Source organism: Otolemur garnettii, unplaced genomic scaffold (assembly GCF_000181295.1).
Source record: "Otolemur garnettii isolate 467f Iridium unplaced genomic scaffold, OtoGar3 scaffold00019, whole genome shotgun sequence".
NCBI lineage: Eukaryota > Metazoa > Chordata > Mammalia > Primates > Galagidae > Otolemur > Otolemur garnettii.
Genome location: NW_003852414.1, coordinates 24,403,559 through 24,421,317, shown reverse-complemented (window position 1 = coordinate 24,421,317; position 17,759 = coordinate 24,403,559). Strand labels below are relative to the sequence as shown.

Here is a 17,759-nt window from a genome sequence, read left to right as displayed (position 1 = left end):
AACCTCCAACTCTTGAGCTTAGGCGATTCTCTTGCCTCAGCCTCCCAAGTAGCTGGGACTACAGGCGCCCGCCACAACAACTGGCTATTTTTTGATTGCAGTTTGGCCAGCGCCGAGTTGAAACCTGCCACCCTCAGTATATGGGGCTGGCGCTGCCCACAAATCTATACATTTGTCACACAGAATTTTTTTTTTTACTGAAGATGTGGGCATTTTCATTGCCCTTGCTTTCAATACAAACAAAAAGCATGTCATTCCTCTAGATATTCTCAATATTTAAACTATAGATATATCTTGGATATATGTCTAGAATCAGGGAGGTCCTAACTAATAGGCTACCAGAGGCTCTTACCTTGCAAACCCCTGTGGCAGTTCTCCGAGGCCATACAGTGGGTAAAGGTAAGGGCTTTTGCCATATCTTGCCAAAGACTCACTGTAAAGTTTAATCCTATTAATAGTTTCACAACACGGTTGATCTAAGTAGCTGAGAAAAGGAAATGAATGTTAAAAAAGAGCTGTAGTTTCCATCCTTGGTAATTCAATTTAAAGTTATTGATTTATTTATTTTGAGACAGAGTCTCACTTTGTTGCCCTTGGTAGAGTGCCATGGCATCAGAGCTCACAGCAACTTCAAACTCCTGGGGTGAAGTATTTCTCTTGCTTCAGCCTCCCAAGTAGCTGGGATTACAGGCGCCCACTACAACATCCAGCTGTTTTTACAGATAGGGTCTCAGTCTGACTCAGGCTGGTCTGAAATCTGTAAGCTCAGGCAATCCACCCACCTCGGCTTCCCAGATTGCTGGGATTACCGGCATGAACCCCCTTGCCCAGCCCCTCCACTACCTTATTATTTCACTAAAAAGGTTCCAACACTGATTGGCAACTAGAACCTCTTCTTCCACAACAGGAGATGGCCATGTATTTGTTTTGTTAGAATTTCCACTTGGGAGAACTGGGAAATCCAATGAGTATTCCAAGAAAAATACAAATCCAAAAACCAAAATACTTACTCATCAGTTCTGTAAAGTGCAAGAGCATGACCAGTGAAGTCTACAACATCTTGGCCCAAGTCAAATTTCTTATACACATCTCGCATTGTAGTCTTGTTTGGATCGACACCCTCAAAGGTTCTAGTATCTTTTTCATCGAAGTTGGCAACATACACTAGGAATTTCCTGAAGCGGCGTTTTTCGAACAGTCCCATTAAGCCTAAAAAACAATTTTTCAAAAGTACACACTGACAGTAGGACACAGAAGAAAGAGTGTGAGAGGAAAGTATGAACATGCCGAGGAGCCCAATGTGCAATTGAAGACACGGAGGTTTGCACTACACAGCTCTCAGTGTCACAACACTGAAACAAAATAAAATTACAGCAGGTCAGTATAAAGTCTTCAATCTTACCAGACAAGGAATTATAACCAGTACGTAAGTGAAATGAAAGTCAAATTATTTTTCTTACTAGGCAAGAGAAATGCGACTCTGAGAAACACCATCAAGCTGAGCACCTGGCGCTGCCCCTTCACTGCCGCACGCTCAGCCCACTGCCCACCACCCTCAACACTTCCTTTTCCACATCTGAGCATTTAATGAAAAGAAGCCTGAGACCAAGAACAAGTTCATCTCAACACAATTTAGATGTTGATGCTGCCACTGGCCACCTCCTCGAAGGAAGCCCTATACCCAACCCACTGCTTTTCCACTACAAAACAAATGAAGGGATTCTTGGTTCTTCCCACTAGCCTATATTTCTACTAGTAGAAACAGCTGACACAAAGACAAACAGACAACGAAAGAGAAAAGTTCTGGCTTTTTCTCTTCTTTCCCCCTTTCCTCAATCAACTGTATAGCTTTTTTTTTTTGCAGTTTTTGGCTGGGGCCAGGTTTGAACCTGCCACCTCCAGCATATGGGGCCAGTGCCCTACTCCTTTGAGCCATATGTATAGCTATTTTTAAAACCTTCCGTTTTAATAAACTCTTAAACGTTTCATTGGTAGCTTAATGTCTGGATACATTTAGTATTATTTCCAAGACTATTTTATAGTTGAAAGAAACAAAACTGAAACCATGAATCTACTAATAACTGACCTTTTTTTGTTTGTTTGTTTAGCAGGCCCAGGCTGGGTTAGAACCCACCAGCCCCTGTGCATGGGGACGGCACTCTAACCCCTGGGCTACCACTGAAATTTTTTTTAAATAAGATTTACAAGCCAGCTTAATAAATGGACAGAATGCACAGGTAGTAAAGGCATGAGAAGAGAAATATTCTGACACCATACCAGCCCACACGAAGACACAAGATTAACGATTAGAGGCAGGAATAAGACAAAGGGAAGTGTGAGTCACTACATCAATGCACTAAAACTCACACTATGTTGAAAACTAAAGCTACTATGAAAGGTTTACTGTTAAGTAGCTCCCAATTTTTTTCTTTAATCAGAATAAAAATCTGCCATATCTTCTTAAACTCCCCTCCCTTCTCTGTTCACTTTACTACTTTAACCAATCCTTAATCCAAAGGCACCGAAGCCAGTCCCACTGCAGAACCCCATTCTGCAACCTCAGGAGGTGCTCAACTGCTTCTCCACCCTCCTCAGTTGCTATGCCCAGCTCCAAGGAGTGGTCTCATCACCAGGTCTCATCACCAGGTGGACAAGAACCAGATGCCAGATACAAACATTTTAGAGACCTAGCACTCATTCTGGAAATTCCTAAAATCAGAGATGCTGGGAGACAGCACCAGCACCTGCTGGAAGATAAGCTTCAGCAGAAGGGGGCACTTCTGTTTTGTCTCTTGGCAAGTTGGACAATAGAGTACAGGGATCAGCTTAGTAACTTGATTAAACACATGTGACTTTAGGGCTCGGTTTCCTCACTCGTAAGCAGAAACCTTACTTCATGGAGGTGCTTCAAAAGTCAAATAGGAAAATGATATGAAGTATTTAGTACAGAGCCTAAAGACATAGGAAAACACTCAAAAAAAGTACAGCTATCATGAATTACTATGAAAAGGGCTCTGACGCCCCAGCAACAAGCTACATGTCTACAGACAGTCATTTAAACTCCCTCTAATCTTCAAAGGGTAGAGGTTTTCAAACATTTTCTTCACTGATGTATTCCCAATTGCCTAGAACAGTGTCTGGCACATAAATATTTGTGCACTGGATAGACAAGATCCCTAAGATTCTTTTCACTATAAATCTCATTATCCTGCCAGGCACAGTGACTCACACCTGTAATCCCAGCACTATGGGAGGCTGAGGAGGGAGAATCGCTGGAGCTCAGGGGTTCGAGACTCACCTGAGCAAAAGTGAGAACCCCAACTCATGAAAAAAAAAATGGAAAAACCCAGCTGGGTGCAGCGGTGAGCGCCTGTATTCCCAGCGGCTTCCAGGGGCTGAGGCAGTGGGATGCCCACAAGCCGGAGTCTGAGGTTGCAGTGAGCTACCAAGCTACTGCACTCTGCTCAGGGGCACAGGGTGGGACTCTGTCTCAACAAAATAAAAAAAAAAAAAATCTCATTATCCTGAGAAAATGAAATGAAATGAAATTACTTACTAGATGCCAGAGCTTCTGCTTCAGTGGAAGGAACCTTGTAGATTTTTCCACCCTTATAGACAAAGCTCCCTTCAGTCACTTTAAAATCCAGATAGCGGGTGACCTCGGTATAAAGCAGCATCTTAACCAGCTGACCTAGAAAAGTCACATAATTCCAACTATAACTTAAGTCCTACTACCATTAAGTTATCAGAAATAAAAGTACATCCAATAATACTGATAGCTTCCCAAGTTTTTCTTATCATTGTCCAGTAAGTGACAAAAAAATCTCCAAAGCTCCATTTGAAATAAGACAACCAGAGTGCACTCTCACTGTGATGCATATTTAGGAGGGATTTTAATGTTACAACTTCAAGGTTAATAATTCTATCAACAAGCTTTTGCAAAAGCTATGAAACCTTTATCAGAGACTGAGGTTTTGGATTACACCACTATTGTAGGCAAGTCTGCCCTGCTTCAGAGTTTCTACCACATTTTAAAGACAGGCAATTCCCAAAATTTTCTAGGAATTTGTGCTCTTCAATTTTCGAGTCAATTTATATTTATTAAAGTGAACATTAACTTCTGATAAAGCCCGAGATTACAATTAGAAATATCATCTGCCTATGAACCAAAAACGTTTAGTCTATCAAAAATAAAGAAATCTTACTCCTCATACCACAACACTACCATAAAAAGTTAGGTTTGGCTCAGCGCCCATGGCACAGTGGTTACGGTGCCAGCCACAAATTCCGAAGTTGGCAGGTTCAAACCTGTCCCGGGCCAACTAACCAACAATGACAACTGCACCAAACAAAGCCAGGTGTTGTGGTGAGTACCTATAGTCCTAGCTACTTAGGAGGCTAAGGCAAGAGAATCACCTGAGCCCAAGAGTTTGAGGTTGCTATGGGCTCTAACGCCATAGCACTCTACTGAGGGCAACCCAATGAAACTCTGTCTCAAAAAAAAAAAAGTTAGGTTTGACTTTCAAACCAGACTCAAAGACATTGTCACAAATTTAAGATAGAATTCTTACCATTGGCCATAAGGAACTTGGGAATCAAGTCAACATTCCAGTCTCTTCCCCTCCCCATTGATGCTGGTGGTGATCCTGGTATTTGAAATCTTTTGTATAACTAAAAGCAAAATAAAAATACCCATAATGTTGCAAAATTTAATTTTTAATATTCATTGTAATATTCAACTACTTTAAGTAGGTTTAGCATAACGAAACACATCAGCCTAGACAATACAGCAAGACCCCATCTCTACGAAAAATTAGCCTGTAGTCTCAGCTATTTGGGAGGCTAAGACAAGAGGATCTCTTGAACCCAAAACTCCAGGCTGCACTGAGCTATAATGGCAGCAGTGCACTCCAGCGGAGGTAACAGAGCAAGACCCTGTCTCTTTAAAAAAAAAAAAAAAAACCTAAACAGGCTCAGCTCCTGCAGCTCAGTGGCTAGGGCACTGGCCACATACACCAAGGCTGGCAGGTTTGAACCCAACCCGGACCTGCCAAACGACAACTACAACATAAAAAATAGCCAGGCATTAATTATGGCAGGCGACTGTAGTCCCAGCTACTTGGGAGGCTGAGGCAAGAGGCTGAAGCCCAGGAGTTTGAGGTTGCTGTGTCACAGCACTTACCGAGGGCAACACAGTGAGACTCTGTCTCAAAAACAAAGAAACAAAACAACTAAACACAATTACATGAGCAAAGGATGAAAAGTGTGAGGGAGCTGCACCTATGGCTCAAAGGAGTGGGGCGCTGACCCCATATACCAGAGGTGGTGGGTTCAAACCCAGCCCCGCCAAAAAACAACTGCAAAAAAAAAAAAAAAAAGTAAAAAGTATGAGGGCATTTCATTTTATAAAATCAGTAAAAATTTTTAGCAAAATTCCAGTACATATTTAAATTTAGTATAAAACTCACAAATGCTAAAATTGACAAATTATTACAGAAGTGAGTTCTTGATTTTACTAGCAGAAAATACAAAACAAATTCACCAATGATAATAATTCTGCAGAAACCTCTCAATATTTGCAGAAATCATTTAAACTCAGTCTCTCCTAAGTAAAAACCTAACAAAGGCTTAATTTTGCTTCTGTACTTACATAAGGAGTTAAAAATAAATAAATGAGTTCCAGTTCTTTACTGAGATGTAACAGATATATAAAAACTACACATTTCCCACATATTTTGATGAGCTTAGACATAAGCACCCACCCATGATGACATCACCACAAATTACTAATCATATCCATCATCCTGTCACAATGTCCTTGTGTTGTTTTGTGGTAAGGACATTCAATTTATAACTAACATGAGTTGAGAAGAAGCTGAGATAAAAGAAAACTTGTAGTTTAAAGAATATTCACTCTATCTCATGAATCGCATTGCTAAGGTAGAACAGACTATGCAGAGGTGGTAGCTATTTGGCTAATAAAAATTCATGAGTTGGGAGGCGCCGGTGGATCAAAGGAATAGGGCGCCAGCCCCACATACCGGAGGTGGTGGGTTCAAACCCAGCCCCCCGCTCGGCGCCTGTGGCTCAAACGGCTAAGGTGCCAGCCACATATACCTAAGGTGGTGGGTTCAAATCCAGCCCGGGCCCACCAAACAACAATAATAATGGCTGCAACCAAAAAAAAAAAAAGATAGCCGGGCATTGTGGCGGGCACCTGTGGTCCCAGCTACTTGGGAGGCTGAGACAGGAGACTCACTTGAGCCCAGGAGTTGGAAGTTGCTGTGAGCAGTGAAGCCATGGCACTCTACCCAGGGGGACAGCTTGAGGCTCTGTCCCAAAAAAAAAAAAAAAAAAAACCGGCCCCGGCCAAAAACTCCAAAAAAAAAAAAAAAAATTCATGAGTTCCTGAATAAGTCACCAAAAAAAAAAAAAAAAAAAGGAAAGGAAGAAAGAAACTTCCTTATCTTATTAAAGATCAGCTACTGGATGTATGATGCATAGGAGGCAGGGTGCATCACCTCACAGCTTATGGACAGTGTAGAGATCTGGGCCATCACTTGGACCAAGGAGTTGAACTTAGCATGATGAATGGTGGGTGACCTGGTATAACATGACTCCTAAATGTGATGCAATATAAAGTATTCACAATAGTGCCTAATAAAGTAGCCTGGACTTCTGAGGAAAACAAAAAAAGAAAAGAAAAGAAAAGAAAGATCAGATGTTTATAGATTAAGAGAATAAAGAGGAAACCACAACAAAGACAATGCTTGAACCTTCAGTTAACTTTGGTTTAAGAAACAAAAGACTCCTATGCAGTCATATCAGATGTTCTTAGGGTCACTGGGAGATCTGAATATGGGCTGAATCTTAGTGTTAATTTTCTTAAATATGAAAATGGCATTATCATAATGTCAGAGAATATTATTCTTCGCAGACAAATACTGAACTATTCAGGTCAAGAACCATGATGTCTGTATTACTTTGGTTCAAAACCAGAATAAACAGAAGAAGGCAGACATGAGGCAAACAAAGCCAAACACTAACTGCTGCGCTCAGACAGGGCTTTGATGCAATGGCTGCATTCTTGCACTTTTCTGTATTCCTGAATATAGGAAACAACCTCTTTGGTATAAGTTACTGATTATATACAAGTCACTGATGATACCTATCTTGCACAAACATGGTAAAGCTTATATCCACACATGTGGTTCTTCAATAAATAAATCTATTAAAATAAATTTTCCATGTGGGCAATGCTTCATGTGCCCATGTTTTCAAAAAGTAGAAAAGAAGGCCAGGCACAGTGGCTCATGCCTATAATCCCAGCGCTTTGGGAGGGTGAGGCAAGAGGGTCACTTGAAACCAGGAGTTCAAGTCCAGCCTAAGCAAGACTGAGACCTCATCTCCACAGTAAATAAAGCAGCCAGGCACAGTGGTGGTGCTGGGAGCCTGCTGAGGCAGGAGGATCACTCCAGCCTAGGAGCTGGAGGGTGCAGTGACCTATGATGATGCCACTGCACTCTAGCTCAGGTGACAGAGGGAAAGAGGGCACTACCGCAAAAGAAATAGCCTAGGTTCACAACCCATCTCTGCAATTTTAATCCCACAGAGACTATTTTGTAATCTGAAAAATGGGGATAAAATATGCCTTTGAGTAACTAAGAAAATATTCACAGTCCTGGACCGGCCTCTCTGGTCTATACTAGCTGAGGTAACTGATATGTGCTCCAGGCAACAACAAAGGTCATAATTTAAATTTCTACAAGCCCCAAACTAGAAGTTCCTGAAAAGTGGTGGTATTCTCCAGATAACTCTAATATAGCAAGATGAAAATCATCTCTCAAGAGTAAGGTGCAGATTCACAAGTCAAACAGAAGCATGAAAGGCATATTCGATTTTCCTGGTACTCACGTCTTCCAGCGGTGTTATAGATGCACTTTCTCCTCCATAATATGGGTTCTGATCCATGTGAAGAACCTTCTTGCCATTCACTGACATTATACCTGACAGGATGCACTCCTACAAGCGAAGCACAAGAGGCTGTTACAGCATGTTTCAAACCTTTTTATTAAAGCCCCCATCACACATTCTCCCAGCGAGGAGCACATAACATTCCTGCAGCCTATCACAGAGTGCGTGGAGAAAGCCCTAAAGAAACTGGGCTTCAATGGAGTCTGTAGAGGTGAGTCACCTTTTTTACCATGCTGCCATTTGCCCTAATGACACAAAATCAATGGTAAACAAAACAAATTAAGACAGAGCTCTATATTAGCAGTCATATTCTTACCAGGCACATACTTGTTACTTAATAAAACATTAAAAATTAACTTTAAGACGGGCTCTTGTCTGAATCTAGCACGTCGGGAGACCAAAGCGGGAGGATCACTTGAGCAACTTTGACTGACAGCAAAGACAGTCTCTACAAACAATCGAAAAATTAGCCGGCTGTGGTGGTATACACTTGTAGTCCCAGCTACTGGGGAAGCTGAGGCAGGAGGATCACTTAAGCCCAGGAATTTGAGGTTGCTGTGAACTGTGATGACACCATGGCACTCTAGTGTGGGCAACAAAGTAAGATCCTGTCTCAAAAAAAAGTAATAATAACTTCCTGAACATTAGCTTTTCCAGGACACTAGTATCACAGGCCACAGAAACACTAAGGATACATCACAATTCATATATAGAAACTTCACTAAGGCCTCTCTAGCAGATAGGCACGGCTCTGCGTGGTGTGTGTGGGGCTGAGCTAGCCACTCTGCATTTGAGTGTGGCAACTCTCCTATGATACATAGGGTGCTGAAGGAAGTGAAAGTCAGCCCCCCATTCCCACATCCACATATCTACTACATTGGAACTTTGGTGGTCATTTTCCACAGAGTGTTTCTTTCTTTAAATGACTCTGCCCTGTAATGCATTTTATTAAAAGCTGTTGAAGGCTCGACACCCATAGCACAGTGGTTACGGCGCCAGCCACATACACCAAGGGTGGCGGGTTCAAACCCGGCCCAGGCCTGTCAAGCAACAATGACAACTACAACCAAAAAATAGAACATGGTCAGCACCTGTAGCCCCAGCTACTTGGGAGGCTGAGGCAAGAGAAATTGCTTAAGCCCAAGAGTTGGAGGTTGCTGTGAGCTGTGGTGCCACAATACTCTACCAAGGGCAACATGGTGAGACTCTGTCCCCCGCCAAAAAACATTTTTTTAAAAAGCTGTTAAAAACAGCTGTTCTTGAATTCTGGCCAATTATATCACTCTCCTGGCTCAAAGTCCTCTGCCTAGAAAACAACATTCAAATCTCTTAGCCTAGAATATTCCATTCTCGTTACGTGCCTTCTTTCCAACTCCATCTGCCTCTTCAAACCTGTTTCAAGCAAAATAAACTACTGCCCATTCCTTATACACCCCTCATCTTGACAGATTAACCTGCTCTGGCTAGAAAACCTTCTCTTCCTCATGTCCACAGCTTACCAGTTATCTCTGAAACCAGCAAACATCACACACTACTGTAACCTCTATGTGCTAAAGCACGTCTCGTTTTACTTGTATTTTCTATTAACCGGCCTGATTAGGGCTGGTCTAAAATACAAATTGCTCATGATATATTTATACTTTCTAAGAGTAATAAGCATTTGTTATGATCACTAGTGCAGTGAACAGAATGGCCTAATCTTAGTCTACAGAATGGGAACATAGCTATAGCAAGAATTTTCAAAGAGTGTACCTAGGATGGCACCTGTAGCTCAGTGAGTAGGGCTCGGGCCACATACACTGATGCTGGTGGGTTCGAGCCCAGTCCAGGCTGCTAAAACAATGACAATTGCAACCAAAACAAAACCAAATACCCAGGCATTGTGGCAGGCACCTGTAGTCCCAGCTACTTGGGAGGCTGAGGCAAGAGAATTGCTTCAGCCCAAGAATTTGAGATTGCTGTGAGCTGTGGCGCTACAGCACTCTACTGAGGGAGATAGCGTAAGACTCTGTCTCTAAAAAAAAAAGACTGAGCAAACCTAAGAGGGTACCTTACAGTTCAGGATTTTTAAATCAAGTACAAAACCTGTTCTCTGAAAGCACAAAATTTTAATAAAGAGAAATGGGCGAAAGCATTATATAGTGTTAAATATGTAATCCTGAGAATAATCTGGTTGGGTATCACCAAAGTATGTTTCTATTCATGATTCCTTTCTGTGTAGAACAAAACACACAGAAAAATAACCTCTGGGAAACACAAACAGCTGTGGAGCTAATTACTTTTATTTCTTTAATCTATTATTTCTAACAAGATGGATGAATTTATTTCCAAGCCCATATGAATTATGTGCAAATCAAGTGGTAAGAGGCTGCCTACACATGCTGAAAACAGAGAGTTAACGTCACCACCACCAAAGTTAAGAGAAGGAAAGAAAAAAAAGCCTGAAGGGAAAGTGAAGAACTCAAAAAGCCGGGCAGCCAGCATACCAGGTTAGACAAAGCTCACCAGGTCCTATGAGCTTCATTATGTTCTAACACAGCAGTTCTCAAACGGTGGGTTGCCGTGTTAGGAAAGCTGAGAACCACTGTTCTAACATAACACATACTTAATCTCCTGCTGTGAAATCTTAGTTATCAAGGAAATTCATTATGCTCCTCAGTTTGTTAAAGAAGTTGTGACATCCCTTAGAAAGTCTTTATCCAAAAGCTATGGTCCTTTACAGGGAAAACCCTTGGGTGGCACCTGTGGCTCAGGGGATAGAGTGCCGGCCCCATATACAGAGGGTGGCGGGTTCAAACCCTGCCCCGGCCAAACTGCAACAAAAAAATAGCCGGGTGTTGTGGTGGGCACCTGTAGTCCCAGCTACTCGGGAGACTGAGACAACAGAATCACCTAAGCCCAGGAGTTGGAGGTTGCTGTGAGCTATGTGATATGTGACACCATGGCACTCTACTGAGGGCAATAAAGTGAGACTATGTCTCTACAAAAGAAAAAGGGAAAACCCTCGATTCCTTAGCAAATTCAATAATATGAAACACTCCATTTCTCCTAGACAGAGAATGAAGATTTTATTCCAGTTTATATCAAATCATTTTACATCTTACTAGCATTATTATCAATATTTATACATTTATATGAGCACATTTTAAACTGATAACATAAGCAATATAAAAACTCCAACACTTCTTTACATCTTTTTTTTTTTTTTTTGAGACAAAGTCTCACTGTGTTGCCCTCGCTATAGTGCTGTGGTGTCACAGCTCACAGCAACCTCAAACTCGGACTCAAGCAATTCTCTTGCCCCAGCCTCCTGAGTAGCTGGGACTACAAGTGCCTGTCACAACGCCTAGCTATTTTTTTGTTTGTTTAGCAGGCCCAGGCGAAGTTGGAGCCCACCAGCCCCGGAGCATGTGGCCCTAACCACTGAGCAACGGGAGCCCAGCCTCCCTGCCGTTTTTTTTTTTTTTAAAGTTCTTAACTCTCAGGCACTAAATATTTATAAACTAAAAATGAGGAAAATTAACTCCAGACACTTGAAGTTAATTCTAATTTGAGGGCTAACTTTGGTTTTCTCTTACTTTCAGTCATCTAAGTCCTGGTATCACTAAAAATGAGATGTAAGATTTCTCACTATCAAAATCACCTGTCATCACTACTCTTCTCAATGACAATTAACAATGTGATTGTCCTGAATTAACAGAACTTTTAAAGAACATCACAAAACAATTTTAGGAGGGCTCATAAGGATTAAAGTTTTCACAGCTATAGAGAGAAGAAACTGACCGGATTTGCTATTATCTACCATTCATCAAAAAGTCCACAATTCAAATGAAAATTTAAACAACATGCATTATCTCAAGCGTTACACAATAAGACTGTGCCATCTTCGATACAAAGTGATGCTTCTGACTTGGGCATGTGCAGACCTGCAGGATGATGGATTTGTACTCACTTGTCCATGACCCACTGACCTTAACCATGGGCAAATCTGGAAGACCATAGGAAAGCAGTGGAACTAACTGGCTTTTACAACATGCTGGCAGCAACAGCACCCACACTAATGGGCAAAATCCACCACAAACTACTAAGCTCAGCCTGGAATCCCAATCGGGTACTTAAAACAAAACTACAGTGGGTAGGGCCTAGTCACCTAGGCATCCAACGGTCTTCTAAGTCACGATTAAAAAAGAAATTCAACCAAATCCCTCACATACAAAATGTGGCTTTCTGTATGATAGTCACATCTATTTGGTACTATTTCCTAGACAATCACATGTCTATTTCTGGACTGGTCAAATCTAATGAAGTATTCAGAAAAGAGTATAGATCATTATAAAGAGAAAAATGGCAGGCCAGAAAAATCACTAGTCTTTTCTTCAAAAACTAGCATAATTTGGCTCAGCACCTGTATCTCAGTGGTTAGGGGGCTGGCCACATACATCAGGGCTGGTAAGTTTGAGCCCGGCCAGGGCCTGCTAAAGAACAATGACAACTACAACAAAAAAATAGCCAGGCACTGTGATGGGCTCCTGTAGTCCCAGCTACTTGGGAGGCTAAGACAAGAGAATCACTTAAGCCCAAGAATTTGAGGTTGCTGTGAGCTGTGAAGCCACAGCACTCTACCAAGGGTGACAAAGTGAGTCTCAAAAAAAAAAAAAAAAAAAACTAGAATAATTTGAAAAAAAACTTTAAACACCCCAATGAGGGGGCCAGATGAGGTGACTCCAGCCTGTGATGCCAGCACTTGGGAGGCTGAGGTAGGTGGAATGCCTGAGCTCACAGGTTAGAGACCAGCCTCAGCCCAAGTGAGACCCCATCTCTAAAAACAGCAGGGGGTTGGCGGTGCTAGAAACAGCTACTGGGGAGGCTGAGGCAAGAGAATTGCTTAAACCCAGGAGTTGGAGGTTGCTGTGAGCTATGACACTACAGCACTCTACCAAAGGTGACAAAGTGAGACTTTGTCTTAAAAAACAAATAAACAACAACAACAAAAAAATAAAACAGGCCAATTAAAGTTCAAATGTTTTCTCTTGTCTAAAGAAATCTAAAATCATAGGTGAGGGGCAATTACAACCAGGACTTTAACAAACGCAAACAATGTAACCTAATAATTTTTAACCTCATATTAATCTGAAATTTTTTTAAAAAATGAAATCTTATGTTGTTACTTTTAAAAAAGTATTAATTTGGCTTTGCTCCTGTAGCACAGTGGTTACAGCACCAGCCACACACACCCAGGTTGGTGGGTTCGAACCCAGCCCAGGCCAGCTAAACAACGACAATTGCAACAAAAAAAAAAAAAAAAGAAAGAAAGAAAAAGAAAAATAGCCAGGCATTGCAGTGGGAGCCTATAGCTCCAGCTACTTGGGAGGTTGAGGGAAGAAAATTGCTTAAAGCCCAGGAGTTTGAGGTTGCTGTGAGCTGTGACACCATAGCACTCTACTGAGGGAGACATAGTGAGACTCTGTCTCAAAAAAATAAATAAATAAGGGAGGCGCCTGTGGCTCAAAGGAGTAGGGCACCGGCCCCATATGCCGGAGGTAGTGGGTTCAAACCCAGCCCGGACCAAAAACTGCAAGCAATAAATAAATAAATAAATAAAATAAAATAAAAAAGGATTAATTTGACCTGAGCGTACAACAAATGTAAACAAATTTGAAGTGGTGGTTTACATTAACTGACTCAGGAATTCGGGGTCAGAGTACATGGGATACATAAAATATACCTCACTGTTCATTTTATTATGAAGTAGCCCCAAAAGTAAGAATTTCAAATTTCCCCCCAAAATTGATAGATAAAACAGTACTCTCTCCGAATTGAATTATTTTGCAAGATCAATGTCTTCATTGTCTTAAAAAGGGGGGTAAGTACAAGACACATATAAAACCTGCCAGCATTATTTGCAGAATATTATCTAAACGTCTCTAAGCAGAGAGGCACCCGGGAAAATAAATACACCGTGGCAGTAGGAACTCCCTGCACTCACACGTTACAACATTCTTCCTGCTATTATCCTCTAACTCCCCTAAGAGTGCTTCGAAGTGCAGAGACCTTGGCCTGTAGCAATCCATCACCAACCTATTTCTTAGCGGAAAGCACCGGAAGAGACAATGGAGGCAGGGATCAACGAAACAAAAGACGGCAAAGGTCAGGTGCGAAAGCAGTAGATGGACAAGTTTCGAGAAAACACATTTCTAATTCCACAGATGCTCTGTAAGTAGGAAGGGCTCGTGGCTTAAAAGAATCAATAATGCTTATTTGGAAAAGGAAGAAGGATTTAAAAAAAAAAAAAAGTCCTCATTTTCTCCCCCCAATTTAAGTTAAACTCCGGCAGTCACAAAGCAGCGATCATCCTTGGACTTGTCAGGGAACCTTGAGCCCGGGAGCGGCGGCTGGGGCTGGGGAGGAAATGCAGCTGCGGCGGCGGCCTCCGCCCTCCCTCCAATCCCGAGGTCACCGGCCCGGCAGGGAGGGGGCATCGGCGTCGGGCTTCCCCTCCTCCGCGCTCTCCCTCCCAGCTGCTCCCGGCCGGCCATCCCACCCTCTGGCCGGGCCCGCGCGCTCGTCCCGGCTTCCTCTTCCCGGCCTGTCCCCGCACTGGGGAGGTGGCCTGCTCCGCGCTGGGCGCCTCGGACCCGTCCACCGCCCCGTCACGACGCCGGCACCGAAAGCCAAGGCCGACGACGCAGGAGGCTGGCCCGGGACGCGAGCCCGCGTGCGGGGCGCCGGGTGCGCCGCCCGCCACTCACCGTCAGGCCGGTGCCCAACACGATCACGTCGTATTCCTCATTCATGGCGAGGCAGGGCGAGGACCGAGGGCCCGAGGAAGGCGAAGGCGCAGCGGCTCTGCGGCCACCCTAGGCAGGCGGGGAGGCGCTCAGGCCGCTCTCGGGCCCGAGAGGACAGGGGAGCGAGGAGGCCAGGCAAAATGGAGCGGACGAGGAGGCGATGCCGGCCGCCACCTCAAACGGGAAGAGACGAGCTGGGCGAAGCTGGGCGGGCGGGCTGGGAGGGGCGCGCGGCGGGCGGCTACCGAGCCTCCGCAGCCGGGGCGGGGCGTGCGGGAGGCGGGGGGCCGTCAATCACGAGCTCCCGGCCCTCTCATTAGCTACGTCCTGTTCTCTCGCCCCACCTTTTTTTCCTTTCCCGCCTCTCGCGAGAGGAGGGTGGGGCGTTCCCATGTTGGCTTCCGGTTCCCTGCCTGTCCTCTGCCACCGTGGTGCGGGCATCGGCTCGCGAGCTGGGACAGGGGGTGAGCGAGGGCGTGGGGCGGAGGCTGCCGCGCTGCAGTGCAGCTGCTGACTGGCGCCGCTGGGCCAGAAGTTCGCGTGGCCCAAGTGCCCTGAGCCCGCCCGCCCGCCTGCCCGCCGTCCTTGGACTTTGAGCCGGGCGTGCGGCGGCCACGTGGGCGAGGGGCGCGGACCCGAGCCAGCTCGGAGTCGCTCGGGTCTCATCTGTTTCCCGCCCTGGGCCATCCCTGCTTCTCGTTTTGTCGTCCCTTGGCGCCTTAGGAAATTCGGGGAGGGAAAAATCCAGGCTCTTTTTTTAAAAAGTAACGCTTAACATGTATGAAAAAGTTGAGACCCTGAGCATAGTTGAAACTATTCCCTGCTTGCCTGCTGGCCCTCGCCCCCACCCCTCCCCGCACACCTTTTTCTAGGATTCCTTTTGGAATGTCCAACTTTGGTGAGGACACGGTGTGAACAGAGGCTGTGCCCTCAGCCCAAAGAGGCAAACCCTGTGGCCCTCTTCCGGACCAGTGACTTTCCTAAAGGCGTTGGCAGTTGGAAAACCGGTGTTTTCAGCATGTGACAGTTCTGTGTACTCAGGCAGATAATATTTACTATTTCCTTCGAGATTTACTCTCAAAATGGGTAAAAGCTGCTCAGAGCTTATTTTGGTCGACAGAATTTCTTCCACTTTAAAGTGATTTAAATAAACCATTCTTACGGAAGAAAGAAAGTAACAATTTTTTAACAATGTTTCTTCACCCCATAAACTAAGAGTTTAAGAAAATATAGTACAGCGAACAATGGACGAGGTTGGGAGTCAGGAGAAGAAAGTTTAAATTTCCTTATAACCTTAATAGCCTTAATTGGATTTATACTCGTTCGAGACCAAATGAGTTAGTGCAGAGCTTTCCATACTACCGATCTGATTAGACAGCAGTGGCTGTAACAAGGCTTTTCTGCTGATGCCTTGAGATACTGCTGTTACTGTCTTCAAGCAATCAGAAGTCATGTTACCTGGTCTTTTGAACCATCATAGAATACTGACTTTTTTTTTTTAACCAGCAGTAACGATAAAGACCCTTTCTTGCATCAGCCTCTGAATGTTGAAGAGGCTTTTTAAGCATATCCTCTGAATTGTGTGTTACCATGTTTTAAGTGAAGGATATTTCATCAATACCCAGAGCTATTGTGACACGTAAAGGCCTTGAGATAGGGAATTGAATTTAAGTCTAATAAAGTCTAATTAAGTCTAATAAAGATCCCTTGTACTGAAGGACAGAAAACAAACAAAAATACCTGGACTAATCCTCCATAGACTACAGCCTGAATCCACCCCAAATCCTATACCTGTTCTTGGATCTTCCACCACACCCATTCCAGTTGCCAAGGAACTTGTAGACAACACATACTGTTTACGGTGAGGCTGGAAAGCTATGAATAGGGCGGTGCCTGTGGCTCAGTGGGTAGGGCACTAGTCCCATATACTGAGGGTGGTGGGTTCAAACCCAGCCCTGGCCAAACTGCAACATAATAATAGCCGGGCATTGTGGTGGGCACCTGTAGTCCCAGCTACTCTGGAGGCTGAGGCAAAAGAATCGCCTAAGCCTAGGAGTTGGAGGTTGCTGTGAGCTGTGATGCTACAGCACTCTACCAAGGGTGGTAAAGTAAAACTCTTACTCTACAAAAAAAGAAAGCAAGCTACAAAGGTTCAGTGGCTCTCAGAGCAAAGCAGAGCGTAGTTCCTGTTAGAGTGAAACCTTAGGTTTAGGGGAACTAGGTTGGTGGGTGGAAAACACCATCGATGTTGAAAATATTTCAAATCTTTACCCAAAACAGGAGTTGGTGGTAGTCTTTTTTTTTTTTTTTAAGACAGAGCCTCAAGCTGTCCCCCTGGGTAGAGTGCTATGGCATCACAGCTCACAGCAACCTCCAACTCCTGGGCTCAAGCAAGTCTTCTGCCTCAGCCTCCCAAACAGCTGGGACTACAGGTGCCCACCACAACGCCCGGCCATTTTTTGGTTGCAGCCATCATTGTTGTTTGGCGGCCCGGGCTGGGGATTTGAACCCGCCACCTTAGGTGTATGTGGCTGGCGCCTTAGCCACCACAGGCGCCGAGCCAGGTAGTTGTATTTACACTTGGGCACTTGAGAATAATTTGCTGATCTCTTTCTACTGTTTGTATCCTCACTTTACAAAGGAAGACCCTGAGTCTAAGGAAGAGTGACCCTCAGTGCAGGGAGGGCTCTCTCTCCAACAGTTTCTCAGCAGCTTCCTCTCCGCTCACTCTCCTCTTCCCTACTATGGCCAGTGTCATCTTACAATGTAAATCAGATCACAGTGCTTCTGTGTATTTTTTGCATTTAGAGTAAAATGCAAATCCCTTAATTTGACCTGCAAGGTATTGCTTAATCTGGCCTCTGCATCTCCCTCCAGCTTAGTCTTACCCTGATATATTACCCCACACACACACTTGTCTTTCAGTTCCAGAATCTGGTCAAACTTTTAACCACCAAAAGGCCTTTGCAATCTTCCTGGTTCCATAGTTGCCAACCC

At 44.0% G+C, this 17,759-nt stretch overlaps 1 protein-coding gene across 1 annotated transcript in view; it reads right to left on the bottom strand.

Moving 5' to 3' along the window:
- The window catches only part of GDI2 (GDP dissociation inhibitor 2), a 22,216-nt gene extending 7,228 nt beyond the window's left edge, over positions 1–14,988 (bottom strand). Inside the window, 6 exon segments of the mRNA XM_003803987.2 lie at positions 283–484; positions 1,011–1,209; positions 3,557–3,691; positions 4,572–4,671; positions 7,915–8,022; positions 14,724–14,988. Of these exon segments, the coding sequence (XP_003804035.1) occupies positions 283–484; positions 1,011–1,209; positions 3,557–3,691; positions 4,572–4,671; positions 7,915–8,022; positions 14,724–14,768 (789 nt within the window). The 5' untranslated portion in view covers positions 14,769–14,988.
- Between the last annotated feature and the right edge of the window lie 2,771 nt (positions 14,989–17,759).